Source organism: Mastomys coucha, unplaced genomic scaffold (genome assembly GCF_008632895.1).
Source record: "Mastomys coucha isolate ucsf_1 unplaced genomic scaffold, UCSF_Mcou_1 pScaffold13, whole genome shotgun sequence".
In the NCBI taxonomy this organism is placed as follows: Eukaryota; Metazoa; Chordata; class Mammalia; order Rodentia; family Muridae; genus Mastomys; species Mastomys coucha.
The window spans coordinates 48,421,453-48,448,645 of NW_022196895.1; the positions used below are offsets into that span (position 1 = coordinate 48,421,453).

Here is a 27,193-nt window from a genome sequence, read left to right on the forward strand (position 1 = left end):
CTCTCTCTCTCTCTCTCTCTCTCTCTCTCTCTCTCTCTCTCCCTCCCTCTCTCTCTCTCATCCATCACCCACTGGAACTCATCTGCACACACACTCATACTCACTCACATTCCTTTATGGATATAGATGTGTGTTTCTACTCACATCCATGCACAAATCCCATCAAAGAATTCCTAGCAGCTAAATGCCCACATCTGTCTACACTTTTATACCTCCAGTGGTTCCTTTATTCATGCCAACCTTAGATACACACACACACACACACACACACACACACTTACACTCACCTGTGCATACACATGCTTACTGTCATAATTTCATGTATGTATTCCCATAAATTGTATCCACCCACACATTTACCGACTCACCTATTTCCCCATGTGCATACACACACTTAAGCTCCTTCCTGATAAAACCTTATACGTATCATACAGAAACCCGATCCTCCTTGTAAGCCAGGCCCTGCCTGCCATTTTGTAAGAACGCCATGATTTGCGTACTTGTACCTTTACAAATGCTGCTGCTCCATTGACTGAAGTTATCTTTCCTTCCACCCCTGCCTGACTTCTCTGCATCCTTCAAGATGCAACTCAGTGCATTTTGAATATGAATGAATGCATATACCTAAGAGTGAGCATAGTATCAAACTGTAACTGTTTAAACTGCACTTGAGCGGTGAAGCCAAGCATGGCATGTATGCAAACTCCTGCATTATGGAACCAGGAAAAGCAGTAGATTGTTGAGCTATGCAATGTGGTTGAGTCATCATGAGGTTATGCTCAGTGAAAAAGCCTATATACTGTCTATGTTCATTTACATAATATTTTGAAATTACAACATTTTCATAGTGAAAGGCAGATTTGTGGTTAGTGGAGAATAAGGGATGAGAATTTGAGAGGAATAATGGAAAAAAGGTGGAACATGCTAAAATTAGGAAGACGGGATCTTTATAGTATTGGAGCCATTTGGTACCTTGTCTGTGGATACTTATCGGTGCAGTAAAGTTATATAAAGCTAAAATCACACAAACAACTGAAATGAGTATCCTGGATTTTATTCATAACTGTCTCTCTAGTCACACATTATACTTTAGTTTTACAAACATGAGGAAAGTGAGCAAATGCACAAAGGATCTCCCAATTATTTCTTTCGCCTATACTCAATCTATAATTACTTTCATAAAAATTATAGTCAAAATGTAACTATAATGCCATCGTCACACCTAAAAATTAATGTAAATTTTAGTATCTGGGCAAGAAGATGCATTTTGAAAACCTATGCTATGAGAAAAGGGTAAAATGAACCGTGGCCAGTGGAAACTCCCTCAGTATATGAGAGCAGTCAATTCTGTCCCAAACAGAGGGGAAACTTGGCACACATCATACCATATGGCCACAACTGGGATCTGTAGGCATGATGAAAAACAGAGACAGACCGTTCACCCAGGCTTTAAGCACCAAGCTCTGCAACTGAGTAATAGTCCAGTCCGTATCTTTGTTCCTGAGGGGGCACACAGCAGCAAAGCAGCAAAATACTCCCAGCCTTGGAGTGAGTACATCACGTTAACAGCAATCCTCCTCTGTGGGAGCCTTTTCTAGCTTGGGAGAAGCCTCAAATATGATCGACTTAAGAACAAAATAATCTCTCACGTATTAAAACGGAAATCATTTTCTTCTGAGTATCACAAGCAGCAATCTCCAATGTCCCTATACATTTTGCATATCACACTACAGTTTCATCTGTGGTTTGCTCATGTTTATTCAGTTCACTCAATAAGTATAAGTTGGGTGACAGTGATGCCCGTGAACAGCTGATGCCGGGGATGGGGGAGGCATGTCAGGGGGTTACACAGGAAGGCTACACAGGGGAAGAGCAAATTGGAAGATTTCCATTGTGCCCGAACTGCACACAGAAAATGAATGACCCGACAAAACAGAAATGTATTATCAGAATCAAAGCAGATAACTAGCGAGTCTTCCTTCTCCACGAGGTCCACGCATATCCTTTCAGTCACTAGAGAAAGCTGCTTGCATTGTGGACAGCATGATCGCAGGAAGAAAAGGAACTCCATTAAGCATGACACACCTGCATTAATAAGAAATGCCAAGAACTGGGCAAAATCGATGTGTGTTTAAGTCAAGTTTCTGAAGATTATACTTAATGATGATTCTCTCTGATGTAAATAAGCAATGCAAAACAAATAGCATAGTGAAAGAAGAAAGACAACAATTAGCATGAGCCAGGAAATGCATTCCGACCACAGTTGGTATAAAACAAAATTTAAAGTTGTCAGGGGCACTGTGGTTGGGGATTCTCACCCACTTAGAGAGTGACACTAGGGCTCACTGAACAGTGTTGTATATTTGTTCATCTGTTGTTATAGAGTGAATTTCATTATAGCTCATTCAAGACAAGCAACTGGAGCAACTCACGAAGGCCTCTGACTGGTTACCGGTGGAAAAGCATTTTCTTACTGTTCCATGACCTAAAATTCCAGAGCAAAGCATGGACAAGACTGGCAGAAGAACCTCTTTGCAGAAGCCTGCTACATTTACAAAACTGTCATCTTTTCAGGACAATTTCATTTCTTATTATGTATTGTAAGTTGCCATAAAGTCAATGGCTTAAAAATAAAATCACAACTTCATTATGGGAGAGTTCTGTGTCAGAGGTCACCAAGCTGAGATGTTAAAAGGTCACATTCCTTTCAAAATCCCTTAGAGAGAATCTGTTTCCTACTCTCTCCAGATTCCAGGGCAACCCACACATCTTGGCTTGTTCAGTTCTTCCTCTGTCCTTAAAGTCAGCAAGTATTTGTTTAGCTCTTTGCATGCTTCGGATTCCTTCTCTCTCTGCCACTTGGGGACAAGCAAGACTCTTCATGTATGTGACTGGTAAGAGCGCATCATGTAGTAAACAATGATCTGCATTCTTTAAACTATCTCAGAGTTAATATTTAACTGACATATTCAGAGTTAATATTTAAGTGACACATTCTATGTGAGAACTTGTTAGCACTGTTGCCATTCCAGCCAAATTATGGTGGTTATAGAGTTGATCATGGATGCCTCATTCTTTATTCATTTCCTGATTCTGCCCTTATTGCATTGGCTTATCCTAGATGTAAAGAGAGATGATACTAAGAATGATGTGGGTGGCATAGGACATGAAAGGTCATGGAAAAAGCCAGTTGAAAATACAAACAAAATAGGGCAAATACTTGACCTTTGCCATCTTCTGTGTAACTGAAAGGATGTACATCATCCTTCCTTTTCTTCGCTACATGGAAATGAGCAGATACTCTGATATTCCTGGCATTTGATAGTAATTTGACATGGAGTGGCAGGAAGCTTTCAGTACATTGGAAACCATAAGATATCTAAGCTATAAGCAATGGGGTTTTAAAATAAAGAGCTCTTACCACATTTTATGCTTTGCTTGGGCTCATGGGGCACAGAGAGGGAGCAAGTTCCTCACAGAACACAGGAAATGAATCCTAGTGGTTTTCACCAGCAAAGGGTATCTTTAACTTTTCCTGAGAAGGAAAAAAGATGTATTATAGAGGATTCTGAATCATCAAGAGTTCTAACCATAAGGGTTCTCAAAGAGTTTACATCATTTGGTGACATCAATCAGAACGACAATAGCTTTTGGGTGACATATCTGCATAGGATGCCCATAGGCCCACAGTAGTAAAAGCCCACAGTGAGAAACAACATTTATTCTGTGGGCGTGAGTAAACTACCAAGTCTCCAGACCCAGTGCTTGTCAGTGAGAAAATCAGAAAATAGAGCCCCATTCACTGACCAACACAGTAGAAATCCAGCATGTCCATGGGCCCTGGTCTGCTTTTGACTTTCTGCCCAAGGGCTTTCTCCAGATACAGTTCTGGGTAAAGAGAGCATTATTAACAGTGTTGAAGTTTAAAATAAGTGGTCTTAATGATAAGTTTAACAGTTAGCCAGGCTCCGGGAGACTCTGACCTCCTGGGGGTAGAGTAGAGCTAAGGCACAATGCTGAGTCTGTTATTAGGTCAGTGGAGGGTATGGCTAGAAAGGTCCCTCAAGGATACAGTGACAGCCATCTGTCTCCTGCCAACCCATGCCAGCCAAAGGTAGCCCTATGCATTGTGTTTGTTCCCACCTGGACACACTAGAGCAATGACAAACCTTCAAATGCTGTCACTCTTGGCTTGGCAGTCTATGCCAAACTCATGGCACTGATAATGAGTCAGGAGAATTACAACAGTAGGACTCTGTTGGGCATCTCACAGGATGGGACTGGTAAGCCATGCATTGATTTGAAATTCTTTCAAAGTTTGAATACTAAAATCTGAGTCTGTTTTTTCCCCTCATTTTTAGTGGTAATGAACTTTAGATTCTTGATAGAGTAAAGAGATCCCCTTCTAGGTTGAGAAGGAATTACAGGTCTGTTCCCCCACATTTTCAGTTCAATCTAATTTATACTCACTTCTTGACAAAACAGCTTGGCAGAGGGAAAAGTAGACCAAATTCTTCCATCTTCTCCAATGAGAGATTGCCAGACCAAGTCCTGAAAACTGAACAACTGCTTTTATTGTTAGTAGATTATTTGAGTCTTCCACTGTCTAGTTCTTTAGAAAAAAGACATCTAACATCCCACATACAGAAAGACATTAAGTGGTAAAGCACTATCCATTGGCTTATATAAAATAGCTTGAATAACATGGATTGATAATTACATATGCAAATAACTTCAAAATATTCAGATGATCCCAAGAAACACTTTTTTCTGCTATTGTTCCCCCTTCTGCTATCCTTCATACGGGTTTTCTAAATCTAGAAATTTGCCATTTCTGATTGGAATTACATGTGTCACGGTTGACCCTCCAATAACTTATTCCTCCTTCCATCACTGACACCTTTCTCCTTGGACCTTCCCTCACTCCTCAAACCATGCATCTCCTCTTCAGCCCACTTTCATTTGCAAGATTTTCTAAATGTTTATCAATGAATATGCTGTGACTTCAGCAGTCATATCTTTCAGAAAAGATAACGTATCTTCAACTGGATCCCAAGTTTCTGAAGAACTGGGATTTACAAGACTTTTGAAGTGGTTTTCAAATATCCAATTAAGAAGAAAACTGTGGGAAAGGGTCAGTTTCAAATGAGGTTCACAAGTAATCTTACAGAATCAAAATAGCCATAGGGGGAAGCTTGACCTATAAATTAGTGATGTGAACTGGAAGAGAAACTTTGGAAGAGTCCAGATTGCCCATCTGACCTATGGCTTTCACTGTGGTTTGGCTCATATTGGTTGTGGGACAGGAATGTGGGCTCTTCAGGCTACATCTTCCATGTCAAGTAAATGTAAACAACCATTCACGTGACATCTCTAAATTTAAATGTAGTGGCAATTAATTCACTTTTAGCACTTTGACTAATACAAAGAATGTATACATTTGGGGCACATTTGGCCTCCAAGCCAACACTTGGGATAAAATTATGTGAACTGCTGGTGAGTTTGTGGCTGCTGTTGTTATTGTCAGTTTGACACAAGCTACAGTTATCTGGGGAAAGGAAACCTCAATTCAGAAAATGCCTCTATCAGATTATCCTGTGAAACATTCTCTTGATTGATGATTGACATGGACGGGCCCAGCCCACTGTGGGAGGGGCCACCCCTAGGCGTGTGGTCTTGGGTTGTATAAGACAAGCTGAGCAAGCCGAGGGGAGCAAGCCCAAAGCAGCTTTTATTCTGAGGCTCTGTTTCAGTTCCTGCTTCCAGCTTCCTGCCTTGAGTTCCTGCCTTTACTTCCCTTGATGATGATGGACTGTAACTTGCAAGCCAAAGTAAAGTCTTTCCTCTCAAGGGCTTTGGGTCAGTGTTTTATCACAACAACAGAAAGCAAACTAGGGCAGTGATGCTCCTGTGAACAGTACTAATTCTCCTGAACCCTCCCACTTCACCCTTTTCTTCTCTTTTATCTCTCCTTCATCATGCTTTGTATTTCTTCTACATATTACAGGGCTCTTGCGCGATCATATTGGTGGTTTCCATAGTTACTTCTCTACCTCACCACATATCAGTGTGACAGTTGTGTGGCCATACCTGTGCAGCATTTGTGATTTTACACCCTGTGATTTGGATACCCAATATAGAGTGAAAAGTACAGGGTGGATCTAATACTAGTTTACATAGGGTGGTATTATGAGTCTTAACAACATAAAATGCCCATGCAGAAGGCCCTACTTAGAAGCACAAAATGTCAGTTTCTCTCCTTTCCTTGTGCTTTTCTAATACGACAGGCTATTGTGTCCACACATGGCAGTTAGAGTGAGTGAAAGTAAAAGAACTTTGGGGTTCAATGTCTTTTATAGTGAAGAAAAAAATGAAGAGGGACATTTTTTTTTTAAATGATCAATTAAGATCCAGATTGGAAATGCTCACATTCCCTCAAAGCTACGCTTCTGGCTGCATGGCTTCATTTAAAGCATCCCTATCTTTATGTCTCCAATACCATTCTTGTAGTTTTCAAGCCATACAGCCTCCAGGTCCTATTGTAGTTCTCATAGGACTGGTCTGTCAGTTTACCTCAGATTTGCCAAGGACCACAGACATGTGTTTCCCTAGTTCTTTCTAGAAGAGTGTGAGCTACCCAGTTTCCATCAGCTGTTCTGTTAGTCCTTGGTCTCTGAGTGGGATGGGCTGATTTTGCTCCATTGTATTAGAGAGAAACTGGCTTATCAGTAGAAAAAGAGAGGCATACAAAATCTCAAGAAACTATAACCTGGCCTAACATGACAAGTTTCCCCTCATAATTTAATTCAATTCATAAAAAATGTAGAAGTGACATTTTGTAGTTCATAATACCATTTTGTTAAAGCCACACAACCACGTTTTCAGTGGGAGTGTTCTTGTTGATGCAAGCACCTGACCTTCTATCATGTTATGAAAGAGTTCCTTTGAACTTGTGCTTACTGCAGTAGTAAAATAATGTGTCGCTCAAATGGAACAGATTTCTTTATAATTACTTATTCTGAATATGTCTGCATCCATCGGGAAATAAACCATTCATGTTATTTGACCCAAGGGAATTTAAAGTGCTGTTGACTAGGAACGAAGCTGGTACCTACACACTAGCAGTAAAAACTAACCGCATGTGAGAGGTTACAGCTTCACTTCCAAGACTGGAAGGTGATGGGGACTATCCTGAATTACGGCAGCTTAGACATCCAGAAGAGGGACCTGGAGAGATAAGAATCGGATCTTCCAGGAGGAAGTGCCTGCTGATGGCAGATGCTCATGGAGAGAGCTGTAGTCTTCCCCAGTGGTCACATCAAGTGTTACATGGATATAAACTATTCCAAGATGGCTCCTAGGGTTCCAGACGTTATATGTATGTTCTAAGCATCAGTGCCTATAAACCTACCATTTGGCAAGTGGGATACATGCTAAGACCTTGTCTCCAAAAATCCTTCTCAAATTCCATCAATATGTTCACTATCTACAAAAGAGCTCATTGACTTTCAGCTGAAAAACCTGGCCAGGTAAAAATTAGGGCTGCCTTAACCAAGGGAGTTGAGCAGTATGGCTTTTGGTAGGTAAATCCCACCAGACTCTGGGAGCCATATTACCTGCCACAAGTCTCCCTATAAGTGATTATATTTGTTTCTTTTAAAAAGCAAAATTTCTCAGGTAAGGAAAACCAGCGCATACATTAAGAAACTGTACTCACACATGGTGCTAGAGAGAACAGACGCTGCCAAACATTGTAAAAGAGAACAATCAAACCTTCTTGGCCTTTGAATTGTGCCCATGCAGGATGAGCTGCAACTTCTTCTTATATTTTTGTCCCATTTGGAGAATTGGGGTTCATCATTTGGGCCATCTCATGTGTTAATTCTATTTATTTTAAAGGATTAAAGTAGTTTAAAAAGACGTGTTCACACATTTGTTTGCATCCAATGGTCTTCCTTTTAAAGAACACTGACTAAAGCCAAAAATGGGCTCTGGAATCTCACAACTATGATGTTCAGATTTGTGTGTGTGTCTCCCTTCTCATGAACCCTAAAGGGAATGGAAAGGGGCAGGATCCTGATAAAATATGAACCGTCCAAAGCATTCCTGAAATGTTCAATGTGCAAATATGGTTAAAATGCCTAATTGAGGCCCATCTCCATAAATACCTGGGCTAAAGCTGGCTAGCTGGCTTTTCAAAGTGCTTCTCTTTATGTACTATCAATGTTGTTTTACGGTGTGTCTGGTTGACAGACCGATTTCTTTCCATGAATTAAATATATGTATTGAGTATTTCTAGCATTTTTCCTTTTATAACCAATTTACCGTGTAAGCAACCAAGCATCCTTACCCTGGCACACTGCCTTGGCATAGCTAGCAGCAGAGACTCTCAGCACCGCTCCTTGTCTTCCCCAGAGTTCACTAGCTTCCAGGTATCTCCTCATTTTTCACTTTCATACCTTCACTTGCAATGAGAAATGACTGCAGAAGAGGGACAAAGCTGACGATTAGAGTGGGAACCTTACGAGGCTTCACTGTGCTTGCTGCAGAGGCAGTCTTCACAGTGAACGTGCGTTCTCATGCAGTAAGGACAGTGGGGGACAGCTGCAGGCGGAACACCAGTTGGCCTCACTGAATAGTGTCATGATCTTGTGTCTATTGTAAAGACAACTAAAGCGGTCATTTTCTCACAGACCTCTACCCTACACCCTGCCCCTCTTTTGCTGGTTGCATAGATGACCCCAAAGAGGCTGGTAGGTTCAGAGAAGGATGTGTCACACCTCAGCCAGAAGGAACTCCTAGCAAGCAATATTTACTGCAAAATAAAATGACCCTGTCTCATACAGAACATCCTTGTCTTCGGGAACGCTTCTCTCCCTCTTCTGTTTTTTCCATCTGTGATCTCCCTCCCACCTCCCCTTGCGAGCATAGAGATTGGAGGGAATTTAGGCGCCTGCCCAGGAGGCATATGAATAGTGCATTAAAACCGGATGGAAACTAAAGAGGAGAAGCTCCGTGGAATTCAGGTTGAATGGATAATGGAAAGAGCTGGACCCTAGAGGCAGGAAGAATGGGAATTAAACCCCTGTTCTGACATTTAGAAATTGTTTTGGGCAACTGGCTTGCAGTTTGTTTATAAAATTGAATAATAATATCTGCCTCATCGCTATCTCAGAATTAACTGAATTATATACATGAAAATTAGAGCACTGTTGGGCCCACAGATACCATTCACTAAATTTTAGTCTCTTACTTCATGAGAAGGGGGATAGAGTTGTTGGTGAAGGTCACAGGGCTTTCTCAGTGTTACGCTGAGGACTGGATCTGTATGTGTGTGCATGTGTGCTTATGTGTGTGCATGTGTACTTGTGTGTATGTATGTTTGCATGTGTGCTTGTGTGTGCTTGTGTGTGTGTGCATGTGTGCTTATATGTGTGTGCTTGTATGTGTGTGTGTGTGTGTGTGTGCATGTGCATGTGTATATGGAGGGAGAGGGACAGAGAGACAGAGAAACAGAGACAGATGGAGAAGTAATTTAAGGCATGGGAGCCTATTTTATTATATTGAGTTTTCTAATCTCTTTCCCTTCTCTTAGTATCTGTAACTTCCTGGTTTCAGGGATAAAAGGTAACTAGGTCGGAGTAGTATTGGCTCTGAGTATCCTTTACTCAATGTGGATAAATGTGCTTTGTGTGTCCCCTAGCCCTCTATCCAGTGCTCCGAGTCTTCCCAAGTCCACTGTCTTTTCGAATGATACCAAGAAAGGGATCCGTTTCTCTGGGTTTCACTTTGTGTGCAGGCCACTCTGTTTGGGCCAACGCATTCTTTGGTTGCCACGTGTTAGCATCACCGCCTCAGGAGCTGTCAGGATGAAGAATCACTCCCGTCGCTGTGCCAGACCTGAGTTGATCTCTAAACTCCAAAGGTTCAGGCTTTGCTTGGCACCAAAAATACAGGAACTGGACTCGGATCTTACAGGAACTGGACTCAGATCTCACAGGAACTGCACTCAGATCTCACGGGAACTGGACTCAGATCTCACAGTTCTTTTTATCCCTATAAACCTCATACCTGGGGTTTTCATATTAGCACTCTAAGCTGCTATATTTGCTGACATATGCTGAACCTCAGATCTGGTGCAGTGCCTGTGACCTAAATGCATGCTTTCGGTCTCCAACCCTGACCCGGTGACCCAGAAAATGAGCAAGGACCCAAGATTTCTGATAGAATTAGCTTGTTAGCCCACAATAAAAGTTACTCATGATTTCTCCAAAGATGAAAACAACTTATACTTCTGCCCATAATGAGATCTCATTATCCTATCAGCTTTTTCTTCTAGTTTGTTTGAGAAAACCAGCGACCATATTTTTTCTTTCTTTCTTTACCAAAACTGGTTGGCAAACATACATATATAAAACAAAACAAATATGATACGCAATGAAAGAGCATCAAGCAACGCCTGAGCATCTCAATCCCAAGGAAGATGCACAGATAGTTCATCTGGGTCTTCAGTGCATGATATTCAGGAAGCCTATGACACTACATTTCCTAATACACAGTGTCACCTCAAATACTTGACACATTTCAACAAGATTTGTTTCACCTTTAAATAATGTCTAAAATACAGTTTTTATTTGTTTTTAAACATCCTGAGAAGTCTGATGTTTTCAGAATTATCAAATGAGTCTAGGTCACTGGGTTAAGAATCTCTGAAGGAGGGGTTTGTGGGATCACAAAGGTTTTCTGCGGGTTCTGTTGATCTCTTGAATTTTCGTAGTTTTTTGGTTTTTCTCTTCTGTGGGTAGAAGCAGCTTCAATTTTCTCTTCTGTGGACAGTCTTCTTCCTGGGTGTGGACTGTTAGTTTGTGTCATCCGTGTCTATGGGATGTCATCTTCAGCCTTCTTTGTGGATAATTTTGCTCTGCTAATTTCAGGACACTGCAATTTGTAAACTATTCACATTTGTTTTGATGTTTCTTGAATATCTCTAATGTACTGGTGGTCAGTAAGCTAGCCAAACAGACCACATGGCCATTTTAAAAAAAAACAATGCTGTCTTTTATCAGTTTATGATCTAAGGGACGTGTGTGTGTGTGTGTGTGTGTGTATGTGTGTCTGTCTGTCTGTCTGTCTGTCTGTCTGCCTCTGAGTGTAGTTAACTTATTGATTTATATCTCCTGCTCCTTACAGATCTTGGAGACATCTAAGGCTTAATGGGGACTTTCCCACACACCAGACTGCGCTGCCCTCCAGTGAAGCTCTGAGTCACTGATCCAAGTACTGGCGATATCTGGAAGCTCAGGACAGGTTCAGCATCACTAGCCTTTAGTCTAAGCAGCAGCCTAGAACCAGTGTGGCCTCAAACTCCAGCAAGCACTAGAGATAGCTTCCTCTGTTCATGGAAAGAGGAAATGAGAGGATTTCTAGCCAATCACAAGGAACTATCCGCTGCTCCAAAGAGCCCACCTTCCTTATCCAGCAGGCTGACGTGCCTAGTGATCCCCATTCAACCCTCTTGCAGGAAACACAGTGTGGCGGTCTATCCAAAACTATAAAGGCCAACACTCAGAGACCGGGGACAGCGATTCTATCAAAACGCTCAAGTCGAATTATGTTAGAGAGCCAACCTAGACACCCGGTGATCCCATCCCGCAGGCCAGGCTTCCGCATATGCTACATTTGTGGCCGAGAATTTGGGTCCCAGTCACTTGCCATTCATGAGCCCCAGTGCTTGGAGAAGTGGCGCATTGAGAACAGCAAACTACCCAAGCACTTGAGGAGGCCAGAACCCTCCAAACCGCAGCCCATCGGTAGTGTAGGCAGTGACTCCTTCAATCTTCAGGCAGCCAACGAGGAGGCATTTCAGAGTGCGCAGGCTCAGCTGCTACCCTGTGAAAACTGCGGCCGCACCTTCTTGCCAGATCGTCTCCTGGTTCACCAGAGAAGCTGCAAGCCAAAGGGTGAGAATCCTGGAACACCAAACATGGATAGTTCTAATGTTTCTACTGGTCTCAAGAAAGCTTCTAGCGGCATCCCAGCCCGACCAAGGACTCTCATCTGTTACATTTGTGGTAGGGAATTTGGCACGCTGTCCCTTCCTATCCACGAGCCCAAATGCTTGGAAAAGTGGAAAATTGAGAATGACCGGCTCCCTAGAGAGCTGCGTCGGCCACTGCCCCAGAAGCCTCAACCCCTTCCAACTGGACAGCCCAGCCAAGAGGGGGCGAGTCAAGCCGCGCTTGTACCTTGCCCAAATTGTGGCCGGACCTTTGCTGTAGACCGCCTACCTGTACACCAGAGAAGTTGTAAATCTCAACCTAGTGGACCAAAAACTCTCAATTCAAACCTAGAAAGGAAAGGCGGTCCAAATGCACCCACTAATTCCAAGCAACAGAGGAACATGGAAGCACCCAATGGGGACAAGGTAACTGGTGACATATATCTATGAAATAGTTGGACTGGGGACACAATGCATCTACAAAAGGATGAGAGAACTATTCCCAGAGCCAGCCACCTCAGCCCCAACGATGGTGTTTCCCAAAACCTTACTTGTATCTCAAAGCACCCTGTCCAAGTGGATCTCCTTTTGGACTCCAGGGGTTGTGTGTGTGTGTGTCTATTTTTGCAAAGCAGACCTAACAGAATCCTTGTCTGGTTGGTTCCTAATCCTCTCCAGTCCTACGGCCTAAAAGAGATGGACTTTTTTTTTTTTTTTTTCCCTCTGATTCCTCGTCCCAGTAATCCCTGGGAGAGACTGTTACTTAAAATGAGTCATTAATGCTGTGTCTACATTACAGAGATATGATTCCCATTCCAACAGCCAATGTTTATTGCTGGCTTATTTTAGTCATCTACCTTAGGAATTCGGTTTTTGGCAACATTGGGTTGTGCTGAGTTTATCTTACTAAAATAGAATCTGTGTCAAAAACCCCAAATGACTTTAGCAATAATTAAACACTGGCGCACTGGAGAAGTCTATGTGCTCTGCAGATACAGCGTGATTTTGTTGAAGGCATACATGATTATACGTGTGTGGGTATGTGTGTGTGTGTATGTGTGTATGGGGGGTTGGTTAACCCTTTCATGTATGCTGAAGCAACTAGCTATATATGCATGGTTCTGGGAAGTTCTCAGTCCTGTGTTTTTCTGTACCCATTACGGAGACTGTTCACAGGATGATGTCCCCCCCCCCCCAGCCTCAGTCATTCTAAACAATGAACCCAAGTATTGTCAGCCTCTAAGGTTAAAGTTATTAGCCTTTTACTTAATGGAGTCTCACCATTAACAGGATTGGACAGGGGTGCTTATGAAGGTGGCCAATGAGTGTCCTGCCCTAAAATCAGGACACTGCCCTGTTACATCTTATATGTCAACTGTAAGAAGTAGGAGGTGATCTTTCCTCATGGCTGTTTGAATTCCAAGCATGCTCAAAACCCAGAATCATGGCCTCCTGACAACAGTTTGTAGCCAGAGACTGCTTGCAAACTGAATAGTTTAAGGAAACAAAGGTAATTTGAACCATGATTAAACTGGAGTGATAAGGTCACATCTTTTATTATGATCTAATTTCTCTTGCCTTTATTTTTTTTTATTACTCTGAGAACTGTCTAGTCCTTATTCCTAATTTCCATGACTAAAAATTATGGACTTACTAGTTTTGAAGATCCCATGATAGTCATCCTAGAGCAGAGAAGTCAGACCAACATGTGGAACAATTTTTTTTCCAGTGAATATTGAAGACAAAACAAAACAAAAAATTCAAAATTGCTAGATTCTTTGCTCTATAGAAATCCAAATGCTTAAGTGTGGCATGGGCTCTGAGCTGGTCTCATAAAGCTGATCTGGTTTTCCCATCCTCTGCCTGCTGCTTTTCTTCCAAGACATGTGGGATCTGGAAACAGAGTAAAAGGATCTGTGTCTTAGGGCCACCAATCAGCGACCGTTCCAGCATTCGAACCATTCGGATGTGCAACCCTCTTTCTTGGTTGCATGCATTTACTTTAAACGTTCTCATTGCAGACCTAGAGCTAGGGAGGAGTGTATGGTCAGGACTCTTGTGTTTATTGTTTGGAACACATACTTTGTGCTCCAAGACTGGAGCCAACTGGCTAAGCACAGCGTGTTCCCTCAGTCACAACTGCTGAAAGAGACCGACTGACTGGGTCAGTGTTGTCACAAAAAGCCACCTCCCTCCCCCACCCACCCTGTTGTCTGAGGGAGAACGTGTCAGCAGTGGTGGTATCTCCATGATGCCTGTGTGTCTGTGAGACCCTAGGGAGGCCCCTAGAAGACTGGATGTTGCCAGTGTGCACCCAAACCCTCAAAGGCATTGCCTGGCATGTGTCAGTAGGAAAGTGGCACCCACCATTGTTACTTGTGTCCTGACATATTTGGGAACCATACAGGTCCCAGTGAACACAGATGACAGGTCATCTAAGCAAAAGGTCATATCCAAATTTAAATCAAGTTTGGGTTAATGAAAATGGAGCAAGTTTTAGACTTCCCTAAAGCAGAAGGTGTTCTGGAAGTGATGGATGTTATCCATACCCTCAGGCAGTGTGTTTAAGGTGCATTCGGAACGCCCTTTCTGACTAGTTCACTTTGCTTTCTGGATCCCGTCTGTTGAAATTTTAGCTTCCTCACACCACTTACCACTTTGTACAATGAGTCATTTGTTTTTCATAAGGAGCGCTGACCTATACATCATTAGATCCTGGAGTTGAATCTGCCTGTGACAGCTGACTCTTGGCTGACTGAAGTGCATTGCTTTTTACAATTTGGATGCCTGCTTCATCTCGTTCTCTTGTCAATTAGAGCAGTTTTCACTTTGGAATTCCTGATCTGGTCTTGGATTAGCATCAGCTAACTTACCCGATATTCTCAAGGGACTCAACCTGAATTCCAGAGAGAAAAACATGTTCACAATAACGGCCATAGTATTGGAGAAGCAATTTGCTCTCAGTGGGTGACAGTGAGGTTTGATGGCCAACTACAGTGCAGCTAAGGATGTCCCTACAATTGAAGGTTCTCTTATGATGCAGTAAATCAAGAAGAACAAAAATAAATTGCCTGTGAAATTTAAGTGGGTACCTCACTTTATTCTTATATGAACTCAAACTCTTCTGCTATGTATAATATGAACTACAGAGCCAAATCTAATCCTTGTGATCTCGTAGAAAAGTTGTGAAGTGCTCTAGCAGAGTTTATGGGGAGTAAAAACCTTAGTGTGGAATTATGCAGATGTCTATTGTCCTGCGGCCATCATCGTCTGACCCTATGTCATAGTGACCAGCATTGTGGCATCTCCTTCCTCTGAAAGAAGGAAGGCTTGTGTGAGCTACACCTAGTTAAAAACTTCATATGAAGTTTTGATGCACAGTGTGGAAAAATGTGGATTATTGTTCTGAATTTTACTATTGTGGTTGCTTAAGCAAACATTCATTTTGCAACTATTGTTCCAAGATATCCCCTGTAGAATACGATAGAAGGCACTATTTTTCCTTATTTTAGATTAAAAGGAATAAATGATAACAAGTCGGCTCTTTCTTTGGAAGCTGATTGTTACAGTCTGTAGGTCGAGACCTCTTCCAGTTACTAGAAGCACAGAATGATAATTAAACTCGTAATTATAAACCCAAATTCAGTTGCCCAAAGACCTTCTCTAAGTAAGGCTAGGGACTGATTGTCTTAGGATTTTGTTGGTAACACATGAAGTGTTCCTAATGCAAAGCCGGAATTATTTTTATTAAGGGACGCTATCTTTTCTACAGAAGACTGTCTCTCTGAACTTGAATCTGAGTACTGTTGGCATCCCCAGGGCTCAGGCTGCAGCTGAACACATCACTAGCATCTGGTGCTGCCATCTGCTGTTTCCTTTTAATATCTTCTACATTATCAAATATGTGACTGCCTTTCTCCTTTAAAAAAAAAAAAGATTGATTTTTAGTCAACTATGTGTATGTGGATAGGTGTGCGTCTATGTACATGTATGTATACCTGATTGAAGGTGTCCTAGGAGAACAAAAGTGTCCAACCCCCTGCAGCAGAACTTCCAGGGGGTTGCAAGCTATCTGAGGTGGGTGCAGGGAACTGAACCTGGGTCCTTGACTGTTGTTAACTGTTGAGTGGCTTATACAGCCCTTACTCCTCCTTTTGTAAATTTTTTTTTTGGGGGGGAATGTTTTTCCTCTCACACGTGTGTACAGTGCATGCATGTCTGGGGCCCTTAGAGGTCAAAAGAATAGTATCAGATTCCTGGGAGCTGGAGTTATGGATGGTTGTAGGCCACCATGCAGATGCTGGGAAACGAACCTTGGTCCTCTGCAAGAACAACAAATGCTCTTAACCACTGAGCCATCTCTCCAGCTCCTCCAGCCCCACCCCTTTATTTCAGCTTCCAAAATCTAAGAAGGTTCCTTTATAATACAAACCATGAACTCCAGCTATTTGGGTCTATGGTTATATTAGATTTGAAGGTAGAGGTGCCGTTTCTGGGAGGGAGAATCTCATTCCATGAAGACAAAATATCTTATGGGACTGCCTCAACAAGAAAAATGGAGCAGATATGGACCGGATTTTCATACTCGTGCACAGATTTCTGTTAAGTAGAAAGAACATGGAGTTCAGGGACAGGAAGGAAAAATATGATCCTTTTATTGAGTATCTTTATGTATTCATCCATTCTACTAAGAAAAAATGCCAGAGATAGAGTAATTTATGAAGCATAGAAATTTGATGCTCACATTCTGGAGACAAAGCAGTACAAGATCAAAGTACCAGCAGCACCCACTGCTGTCTGGGAGGGATGTTCTCTGTCCAAGATGGGGCTGTATGCTATTCTGAGTGATTATCGCTTGTTTTCACAACAGGGAATGCAGTAGCTTCAAACTTGAGCCCTTTGATGGAGGTGTTAATTTTACTCACAAAGGTCACTGCCCATACCCTGAGCCTCCTCGGTATGTGTTCCACTGAGGACTAAGATTCAGCATGGTTTTAGAAGGAACACCATCACTCAGTATTGTTTTCCCCCATCAGCACTTTGTACACATAATCTGTTCTAAATTTTCTCTAATTTTCTGGTAGAAAGTTTGAGGTTAAGAGTTGCCTAGAGTTAGGTAGTAGGTTCTAAAGTAGGTGCTAGGGCCAGTCTAAATCTAAATGAGCATATCAAGGGTCCGAGGCATGGTAGAACTCAGTGGTAGCGTACCTGCAGTTTCAATACCACCTGTTGAAAGGTGGGACTATTGTTACCCTAAGCATTAGGCAATACAAAGAGGAACCAAGTTAGCCAGCATTGACTTTAACACAACTATACACTCATAACAAAGCAAAAAACCAAAAACCTATAGACCTAGCTTTTAGTCTTAGAAGAAAATAATAAGAAAAGAAAAAAAAAAGCAGATTGTATCAAATTTTGATAGCACGGTGTGTTGTGATGAGAGGCAACATTCAGAACCTTAGCTAGAGGAAAAACCTCAAGGGAGATTCTTCATCTGAGACCCCATGACCTGTGAAAGCATTAACCGAGCAGGTTGGAATGAAGGCGTGGCTGTAGGGGAAGACTGTGGTCTGACCTTACAGTGGAACTAAAGAACCCACATGTGGCTGGCACCTAATGGGGGATGAGGTCACACAAGAAGAAGCTGTAAGGGTGGCATCAGGGCAGTAGTGACCTCTCACACTGCTCTCCACAGAGCAGCACACCAGTTTTTTAGCTGTATCATGAATCCAGTGATTGGTGGCAGACTTGGAGATGAAGTAGGGTGGGCGTGCTTTGTGAGGGTGGAAATGGGGAAGGGTGAGGAGGGAGACCAAGGAGGACTCCCGTATTTTAGTGGGAACACCAGGTTTCACTGGGCCGCTTTCTAAGAAGGAAAGGAAGGCCATGGGGGAGTGGTTTCATTCCAGAAATTAAAATGTTACCAAGATATTTAAGTAATCTGAGCTGAAATGTACAAGCTTGGGACTAAATAGAGAGGACATTTGTTGGTTATTAGTAATTACAGAAATCTGAATGAGCGTGCGATTATACAGCCAGACTGAGGGGCTGGACGGCCCAACAGTTTAGAGTACTTACTGTTCTTGCACAGGAACAGAGTCCAGAGTCTAAGATTCACGTGGTCCTTTACAACCATCTATAATTCCAATTCCAGGGGATCTGATGCCCTCTGTTGACCTCCGGGACATCAAGTACACACAGATATATTGTTTTGCAGGCAAAAAACAATGCAAATAAAATAAACAAATAAATCTTTAAAAGGAAAAAAAAAGGAAGAAAGACTGAAGCTGACCCCTGAAGGAACTGAAGAATGAATACCCAAAGAATATGACTGACTAGAACAGCCTGGAGAGAAAGAGAGACACTGCTCTGGAAGGTGGCAGCTGCGAAACTGTCAATGAAGGAGGAACAACAGAAGGCATGCTCAGAGAGCAAGTAGAACCAGAACAGAAAATAACTGTTGGTTTGGCCTTGTAGATTTACCTATGACTGTTGGAAGGAACACCTGCATTTGTTTGCAGCTGTAGCACGTGGGTATGTGTTGAGAAAATTTAGCCTAAGAGAAAAATCAGTGGATACGTTAGAAGTTGGGGTTCCTTTAAACAATAGAAGCATTGAGACTATGAATGACTAACATAAATAATTCAGTGGAGAGGAGGAGAGAATTGAGGTGGCCAGAAGAGGTAAGACCCTGCAGGAGAAGCAGACACCAGGACCTAGGATTGCCAGTGCATAGAAAGAGCAATTTGTAGGATGGGTGCTGCTTTATTCCGGGAGGATGCTGAATGCAGAAAACAACAAAAACAAAAACAAAACAAGTGTATCAGGCAAACCTAGCATACTATTCAGCCCCTAAGAATGAGGAGAAAGTATATTCTTAATGTTTGTTTCCTTTGTGCTCTCTGTTAAACTGAGTTCCTGACGTCAAGACTACTGCTCTTAGAACTGCTTGCCTCTATTATCCCTAAATCCAAGAGTGACAGGGGACCCCTTTTGGCAATGGTAGATAACACATTAAGTGGCCTGTGGTTCTCACACTTGGCCATCTTCAGTGGCCCTAGCTCACCTGGTCATCAGTGCTGATGTCATGAAAGCCAGCCTTACCTCATAAAGTGCCTTTTGATGATGCTGCCAGCTGGGCTACTTAATGGCCAACTCCACATGACGATTGACCATCTTTTCTTGGGGCTAACCATGCCTGAACATCAGGGCAGCATCCTAGGATCCTGTGGCTCTCAGGTATACAAAGAACAACAGTAAGGTAACAATCCTGGCTCTATTTATTTATTTATTTTTACACTATTGGCTCTAAAAGTCAAGCCAGGTGAACCTGTGGACAGATGTGGAATGTGTGAAGTATGTGTATTGGGAAGAGCTTTAAAGTTTTAACAGAAAATTTACTATATACATTCCTCATAAAAAAATTAAAGGGTAACACCTGTACAAATGGTAGTAACGTATAACTTAAACATAAGAGGTGTGCCTCAGATTGCCTCAGAAGTTAGCAAGACTCTGATAGAAGCTGTCACTCCTAGGATTTGCACCAGGACACCTGTATTGTGTCTGCTGCTTCTCTAGAAGGATAAATGTTAATTATGTGTTACTCCTGTGAGAGGATAGGACCAGATGCTCATACACCAAATATTATTCAGTCATAAACTCAATAAAGCTATGGCTACATTATTTAAAAGTCTGTCTACCTTGGACTGGTGAAACAGCTCACTGTGTGAAGTTGCTTGCTGCCAAGCCTGACAATGAGTTCTATCTCTGAGACCCACATGGTAAAGAGAGAACCAACTCCCCCAAGTGGACTTCTGCACAGGCATACATACCCAATAAATAAAATATGATAAAAATATTCACCTGTCTTCCATGTCTTCATAAGCCGGATTTGTTTCAATACCCCATGTCCTTGCTTCCAGCCCCAAATGCATGCATCTATATTTCCTAGTAATATACACTAATGATTATGGTTTAGAACTTGATTACTACTGATCCAGATTCCAGCATCAGCACTAAATTCTTCTCCGTGAGTTTTGGAACCACATCAAATGTAGCTGAACATATGCTGGCAGAGTCCTTGATGAGCAGGCTTGTCACTGATCGGCATGAGGCACAAATTCTGCCATATGATTGAGCAGAGTATCAAAAGAAACTTACAAGCCCTCTTCTCTTGATTGCCATTTATCTATACAGCGCTTCTCCTTCTTACTTCTTGCATCTTTTCATGCCTTTCCCAGAACGGTGTTGTCTTTCATATAAAATACAACTCAACAAATGCCCAATATGGGAATTCAATAAGTTTCTCATGTTGCTGCCTCTAATACCATGATCCTGTCTTCCAACTCTCTGAGGAACATATATATCCAGGCTGGCTTTAGTCAGAGGACACCAAAGCATAAAGGTATTGCTCCCAACTTCAAGATTCAGAAAAATGGGGGCACTATGGGGAACAAGGGCAAGTTGCCACCACGATGGGAAAATTTTAAAAGAAACTTGCCTTTTAGAATTAGAATTATTTCTGGCCTATCTGACATGGTAGGCTTTGTTTTGTTTTGTTTACATGGAAATCTACTTCTAAGCACACTCCCTGAGCTGGGGTCTTTTGCATCTAAACCATACAAAAATCAGTCATGGAAGTCAGCTCTCTGCCCTAAGTCCATGTGGCACTATCTCTTCTGCTCCCTCTATGGTCACTGGATAGGTTAGTTGCCATCTTGTCTGTGGGTTCCCCTCAGTGTTTCCTCTTTGCTTGGTTTTAATCTGTCACCTAGAAGCCACCTAACCATGAAAGCTCATCCAACTGATGAGCTCAGAAACAAAACACCAAGACATCCTGTATCAATATTATTCTAAGAAAGTCATTTTTAGGGCAAGAATTTGTCCAGAAAATCGATATCCTCTAAGGTATCAATGGTAAGGGCAGTTTTATTTGTAATCTCAAGTAAGGTAAAATGAAAAAAAAATATTTAAGCAAGAAACTGTTCCTTGGCTGGGAGATGGCTCAAGTGGCAAAGCATTTGCCTTGCAAACAAGAGGACATAATTCAATCTCCAAAATGCATTAATAAAAAAAAACTATGCCATATGTGACAGGGAAAGTTTATAATCCCAATGTTGGGGAGATTCAAACAGGTGAATCCTTGAGAGTCATTGGCCTGCTAGCTTACAGTAATCAGGGGGCAAGATTTCCTGCATCACAACAGGAGAAGGAAATATCTTGAGGGCGAACTCAGACAAGGCTGCATTTTGTAAAGAAGTGAATCCATTTAAAGGAAAAGTCTAAGATCAAGACATCCTCTGTTCCTTACAAAGCAGCTGCCTAGGAAAGTGCTTCCCGGGGTCCAACACACGTGCGCGCGTGCACACACACACACATACACACATACATACACACTCACGCTTATACACATACTCACACTCACACACACACTCTCAAACATACACACTCACACACACACACATACACACACACACACTCTCACACACACACTCAAACATACACACTCACATACACACACACACTCTCACACACACTCTCTCTCACACACACATACACTCACACACACTCTCACACATACACACTCACGCTCACACAACATACTCATACACACACTTATACACACTCTCACACATACACACTCATTCACACACACACACTCACACTCTCACACATACACACACAGACACACACACACACACTCACACACACAGACTCATACACACTCACACACACACAGACTCACACACACACTCACACACACACACTCTCACACATACACACTCACACACACTCTCACACACAGACTCTCACACATACACCCTCACACACACACACACTCACACACACACACACACACACACACACACACACACAGTCCAAGGGGACAAGAACTTGACAGTGTTCTAAGCACTGTGACTTTGCAAAGTAGTTCTGAGAACAGAACAGAAGCATAAATGGGAGCTTTGCTGGTTTCTCTCAGAGCCAACGCCTGTCTTAGAGGCAGTACATGACACCTCATTTACTACAGATGTTGGATTTGGTTTAGGATCTCAGATGCACATCAAAGTCATAGTTTTTGTCACTGAATTCACCCCTTAATGGAGTAGCCTCTTGTTCCTGAGGATAGCTTCAAACCCCTCTGTGTCTCAAACTAAAACAGTGGTCCTCAACCTTGCAATGCTGTGGCCCTTTAGTATAATTTCCCATGTTGCAGTAACCCCAACCATAAAATTACTTCGGTTGCTATTTCATAACTCTCATTTTGCTACTGTTATGAATCATAATGTAAACAAAAAGAAATGATACTGTTGTAATTGAGATCATATTAACATGTGATTATGTTACATTCACTATAGGCAACCTACTGATTATATTATACATAAAATTTATGTATAAAGAGATACATATTTAGAGGGCAGTTTGATAGTAAATCTATTTAGCAAAATAATAATAATTTTCCTCTGGGACCTGTGAGCTCTTCAGCCATGGATTCTTGGCAGATTTACACTATCAGGCACAAGTTTCCTCCTGTGGAGCAGGCACTAAATTCAGTAAGGAAGCGTTTGGTCATCCCCATAACATCTGTGCCACTACTGGATTTATAGGCAATTTTAGGGGCCTCGTCTTTGCTTTTGTTTTGGTTTTCTAATTTCACCACCAGAGATTCATCCTTTTGAATAGCTACTTCTAGGAGATCGCAGTTAAAAAGCCAGTTCCCTCGACACATAACAAAGCTTTCTTAGCCACTGATGTGTTAACGCCAGAAGTCATGTTGGAGAAATTAAATATTAGCCAAATTCTTTTTACTAGGATGGTCAAAGGATTGGAAGAACAAGCTGCTTAAAGTCACACTTCAAATGCTTTCAGGGATAGATCAGGCTGCACAGTGGACACTAAAAGTAAATGTCTGTTGTATCCTAGAGAGTAGGACTTCAAGATACTAATTTGTGAACTTTTGGGAACAACGTGTTGACCAACTAAAGCAATGCTCTCAACCTTCCTAATGTTAGGACCCATTAATACAGTTCCCCATGTTGTGGCAACCTTCAACCATAAAATTATTTTTGTTGCTACTTCATAACTATAATTTTGCTACTGTTATGAGTCATATGTAAATATCTGTGCTGATGGTCTTATGCTCCTGTGAAGGGGTCATTTGATCCCCATGTCAGAACAGCTAAACTACGGCATGCTACTAGCTGAAAGGACTATGGTCCATCTACTTGCAATCTGAGATCTAAAGGATACTGATGGAGGCCGGTCTATGGAGTCCCTGTAAAGAGGACAGTGTGGGACCTGATAGACTAAATAGGTATGGTGAAGAGTTTCATGTGACCATGCACTGTGAAGAAGGGCTCACATATTTTGCCACTCAGTCTACTTCCGGCCACTATTTGGATGACCTACAAAAATGTCTAGACCTGTGATTCTCAGACTGTGGGTCACAATCATTGGAAAACACATATTTCTGATGGCCTTAGGAACTGAGACACTGAGCACTCAGTAGTAGAATTACAGTTATGAAGTAGCAATGAAAATAAATTAATGGTTGGGAGTTACTAAGAACCATTGTTCTAGATCATGAGGCTGTTCTTACTGGCCAAACATCAAATCTCTTATGAAATTTAAGAGGTCACAAAAGTTTAGGCGTCTAAAATGGTTCCTTTCCTGGAAACCAAGTCTCAAAATAATCAGCCCAAGCTCAAACATACCAATGGGCATAGAAGCCGAGTAAACACTGTCTCTACTTAGCAGAAGCACTTATCTTCCCTTCCTCTGTTTCTTGAACCATTTCATGTGTTATGAGTTACGCATAGGCAAATGGGGATCCATCAGCCTGATATTCACTCATAGAGTTAAAGAATATTTCTCAAGAAAAGTGGGTTCAGCGTGGTTACACCCACTGCTTCGGGACAGTTCTTGGCTCTGTTCCCTACACAGAGCCTGGCACATGGCAACAGCAACTTCCAGAGCAACAATATTTCCACTGCAGTTGAATCACTGAAAGATGCCCACCCTTTCCTTCTTACATGGCCTTTGGTGCAGGCACCATCTGAATCAGTCACAGCTGTGCCTCCAGCAGGCACCTCTGCTTTGTTTCTGCTCAAACCATATTGGCACCATCACTATTTAGAATACCATTGTCTTACTGACTTTTGTGGAGTTGGGAAATACTTGATTAAATCCAGATAGACATAGACTAGCTGGGCCTGTGACTAGTCATACTCCATCTGAGAGACAAAATGCACAGTTAGAAAGAACAGCTCAAAAGCCAGTTTTGAGACAGGGTAAGGACTGCCATGTCTACCTCTCTCATGGCACCACTGTCTTGACTTTTGATATTTTGCCTTGTTATCATTATAGACTAATGATTATAGTCATATGTGTGGACAACATCTGAAAGCAGGCATGTCTTCTGTTAGATTGCTGGGAGTGGTGGTTTAGATCAATGCCTTACTTCCCTTTCAGGATACTTTTTAATTTTGTGGTCCCTTGGGTATATTTTTGTGGTTTTTTGTTTGTTTGTTTGTTTTTTACTCTTAGGTTAATGAATGACCTCAAGGAAACATAGGAATAGGGCTGTCTTGATACAGGATGTTAGGACACAGTTCCCCAGACAGGGATGGAAAAGCTCTGTTTTTAAGACTTTTTCCAAATAATATATAAATCATGGATTATTTGGAGTAGGGGATCTGGGAATTCATCTAATTTCAATACAAATTTAGTAATAAGAATGTAATTTGTATTGTGATATGGTTTCTTTGGCATAGTCTCACTGAAATGGTCTCCTTATGAAGAACAGACAAATGCTTCAATGATAAGAAATAAATGTAGGCTGGTGACAGGGCTCAGCAGGTAAAAGGTGCTTGCCACCAAGCCTGATATCCTGAGTTCAATCCCTGGGACTCACTTGATGGAAGGAGAGAATCAACTACCATAAGTTGTTGTTTAGCCTCTACATGCATTGCCATGGTACATGCATGCAGCACAGAGTCATGACTCACAGTAAACCATGAGCATACACACACACACACATACACACACACACATGCACACATGTACAATACATGTCTAAACAAAAAAATTTAAAGCTATATATTTGAGTCATGTGCTCTTAAATATCCTATAATACTGCACACTATAAAAGTTCACTTAGTGTTCACTATAAAGCTGGTGTAAAACTTTAACAGGTGGCATAATTTCCTTCTTTACTAAAATTACTACTAATGACTTCCATTTTAACTTTCAGGGCCTCTCCCATTGAGACTCATGTAACATTGCTCTTCTTGTCCTTCTGACCAATGTGTTCTTTAAGACCATCTTTCAGAATCTTTTGTCTATTAAGCACATTTCATCATGGTTTCCTTCACACTGTGCTATGCCGAGGTCATCGAGACTGGGTGAATCATACTCTATAGCTCCTCTGAAATGACCATATTCACTCCTCTTCTGTCAATACCTTTCTTAAGCTTTTCCTCCAAGCCAGGTTCCCGCCCCCATCCTAATCTTTATCCTCTTATCTTCATGGTGCTATCAGAAATATTAATTTTCATTGTAAAAGGTAAGGCAGTGGATGGGTGACAAGTTATATCTACAGTGATGAGAAAAGTTTCTAACTGTTCACTGGCCTTTTGTGCTAACCAAATTTGACCTACACCATCAAATGCCTGGTGCTCTCCTCAGAGGGTGGCGGAAAGCGTGAACAAAAAGTAAAAGATGCTGCATGGAAAATAGTATTAGAATTCTACCAGTGGCAGGTAAAATGATTAAAAGCATGTGAAAAGTTACTGGATTGAAGTTAAAACACCACACACATACATGCGCGAGTGCGCGCGCGCGCGTGCGCACACACACACACACACACACACAAGCTTTCCCTAAAGCATCTATGTCTATATTCAGCCTGAATTGGTTTTACCACCAACCTGAAAGGACTAGAGCAGAGGAGAGGTGAGCTCTTATCGACACACGGATGGAGTGAGTATTTCTTACTTTCATAAAGTGCTTCACAGCTGAACAGTGCTCACGTCCAACTAGAGATTCACTTTTAAAATGTCAGTTCCACAAGTACTATCTGAAATGTTGATGGAAAAACTAACTCCAATGCTTGGTTCTGTACAGAATTCAGACCTGTGGGCTTTTCTTTACCTTCCTTTGATTTCACAGCCCAGCCATTAGGTGGCCCTGAAAGCTCCATATGAACAGGGCTTGCTGTCCTCCTGTGACCTCTAGGGACAACCTTCGCTGTCCCTGTCCTGCTGTTATGCTGTTATTCAATGCTGCTTGCAACACATTGGGCAAGAGGGGGCAGTTTGCTGGCCCTATCTGGCTTCAGTCTTTTCTTCCTGTTCTTGCTCTCCACCACGCAAACCCCACCGCACACACAGACATGTGCACACAAATCCATCTCTGCCTGCAAACACCAAAAAAAAAAAAAAAAAAAAAAAAAAAGAACTCAACTATTAAATCCCTAGTCATCAGGGTAATGGCTTTTACCACAAGCCACAGGTTGCTCCATGAAATTTCAGGCTAACAATAGTAAAATTAACGAAAAAATAAACTAAGTTATCTTATCACTCTTCAGACCCACTAGGGAGCATTTTCTCCTTAGCAACAGATAGGTTGCCTATAACTCCCTGTAACATTCCTTAGCAAGAAGATGCTCAAACCTAAGAATATGAAGTATGTTTCAGGTCAGCTGAAGTTCAACCCCAAATATACAACAGAAGGGAAGCTCTCAAAAGAGTTATAGAAAACACCATTCCCTTTTACTGTAGTCGTTTTCTCCCACATTCTTTGCAGTTCTCAGGGTGTCTTCTGGCCTCTGAGTCAGCCTGCTCCCTCATAAGTTTCCCTTGCAAAGGAGACTTTATGACAGTTTAATGTGAATGTCTTCATTTTGGAACTATGCCATTTGTTTTGCTGGTTATTCTTGGTTCAATGCTGGGCTTGGCTTGTGATCCAGATTCCATATGCAATCTTAATAAATACATTCTTCTCAAAGTAAAATGAACTTATTTTTTCCGATGGAAAGCCCTGTATTGAATTAAACCTCCAAGTGAATAAATGCTAAAAGACGGAGTAGGGAACCTCAAGGTGCCTCAGAAATTATGGCTTATGCTTTATACTTCCTTTTTTGTTGTTGTTTTCCTTTTTTTTTTTCAAGACAGGGTTTCTCCTTGTAGCCCTGGC

At 41.8% G+C, this 27,193-nt stretch overlaps 1 protein-coding gene across 9 annotated transcripts in view; it reads left to right on the forward strand.

The window, feature by feature from the left end:
* The window catches only part of LOC116087157 (zinc finger protein 474), a 46,962-nt gene that overhangs the window by 11,255 nt on the left and 8,514 nt on the right, over positions 1–27,193 (forward strand). For 6 of the 9 annotated variants that reach the window (XR_004117273.1, XR_004117272.1, XM_031365673.1 and 3 more), the window contains one exon: positions 11,191–12,424. Coding sequence is in view for 6 of the 9 variants with exons in the window: in XM_031365673.1 (XP_031221533.1) it covers positions 11,399–12,424 (1,026 nt within the window). In the remaining 3 variants the exon portion in view is untranslated. Of the gene's footprint in view, positions 1–11,190; positions 12,425–19,114; positions 19,260–27,193 lie in introns of those variants that run through there. The other 3 variants (XM_031365676.1, XM_031365675.1, XM_031365677.1) reach the window with 3 other exon arrangements.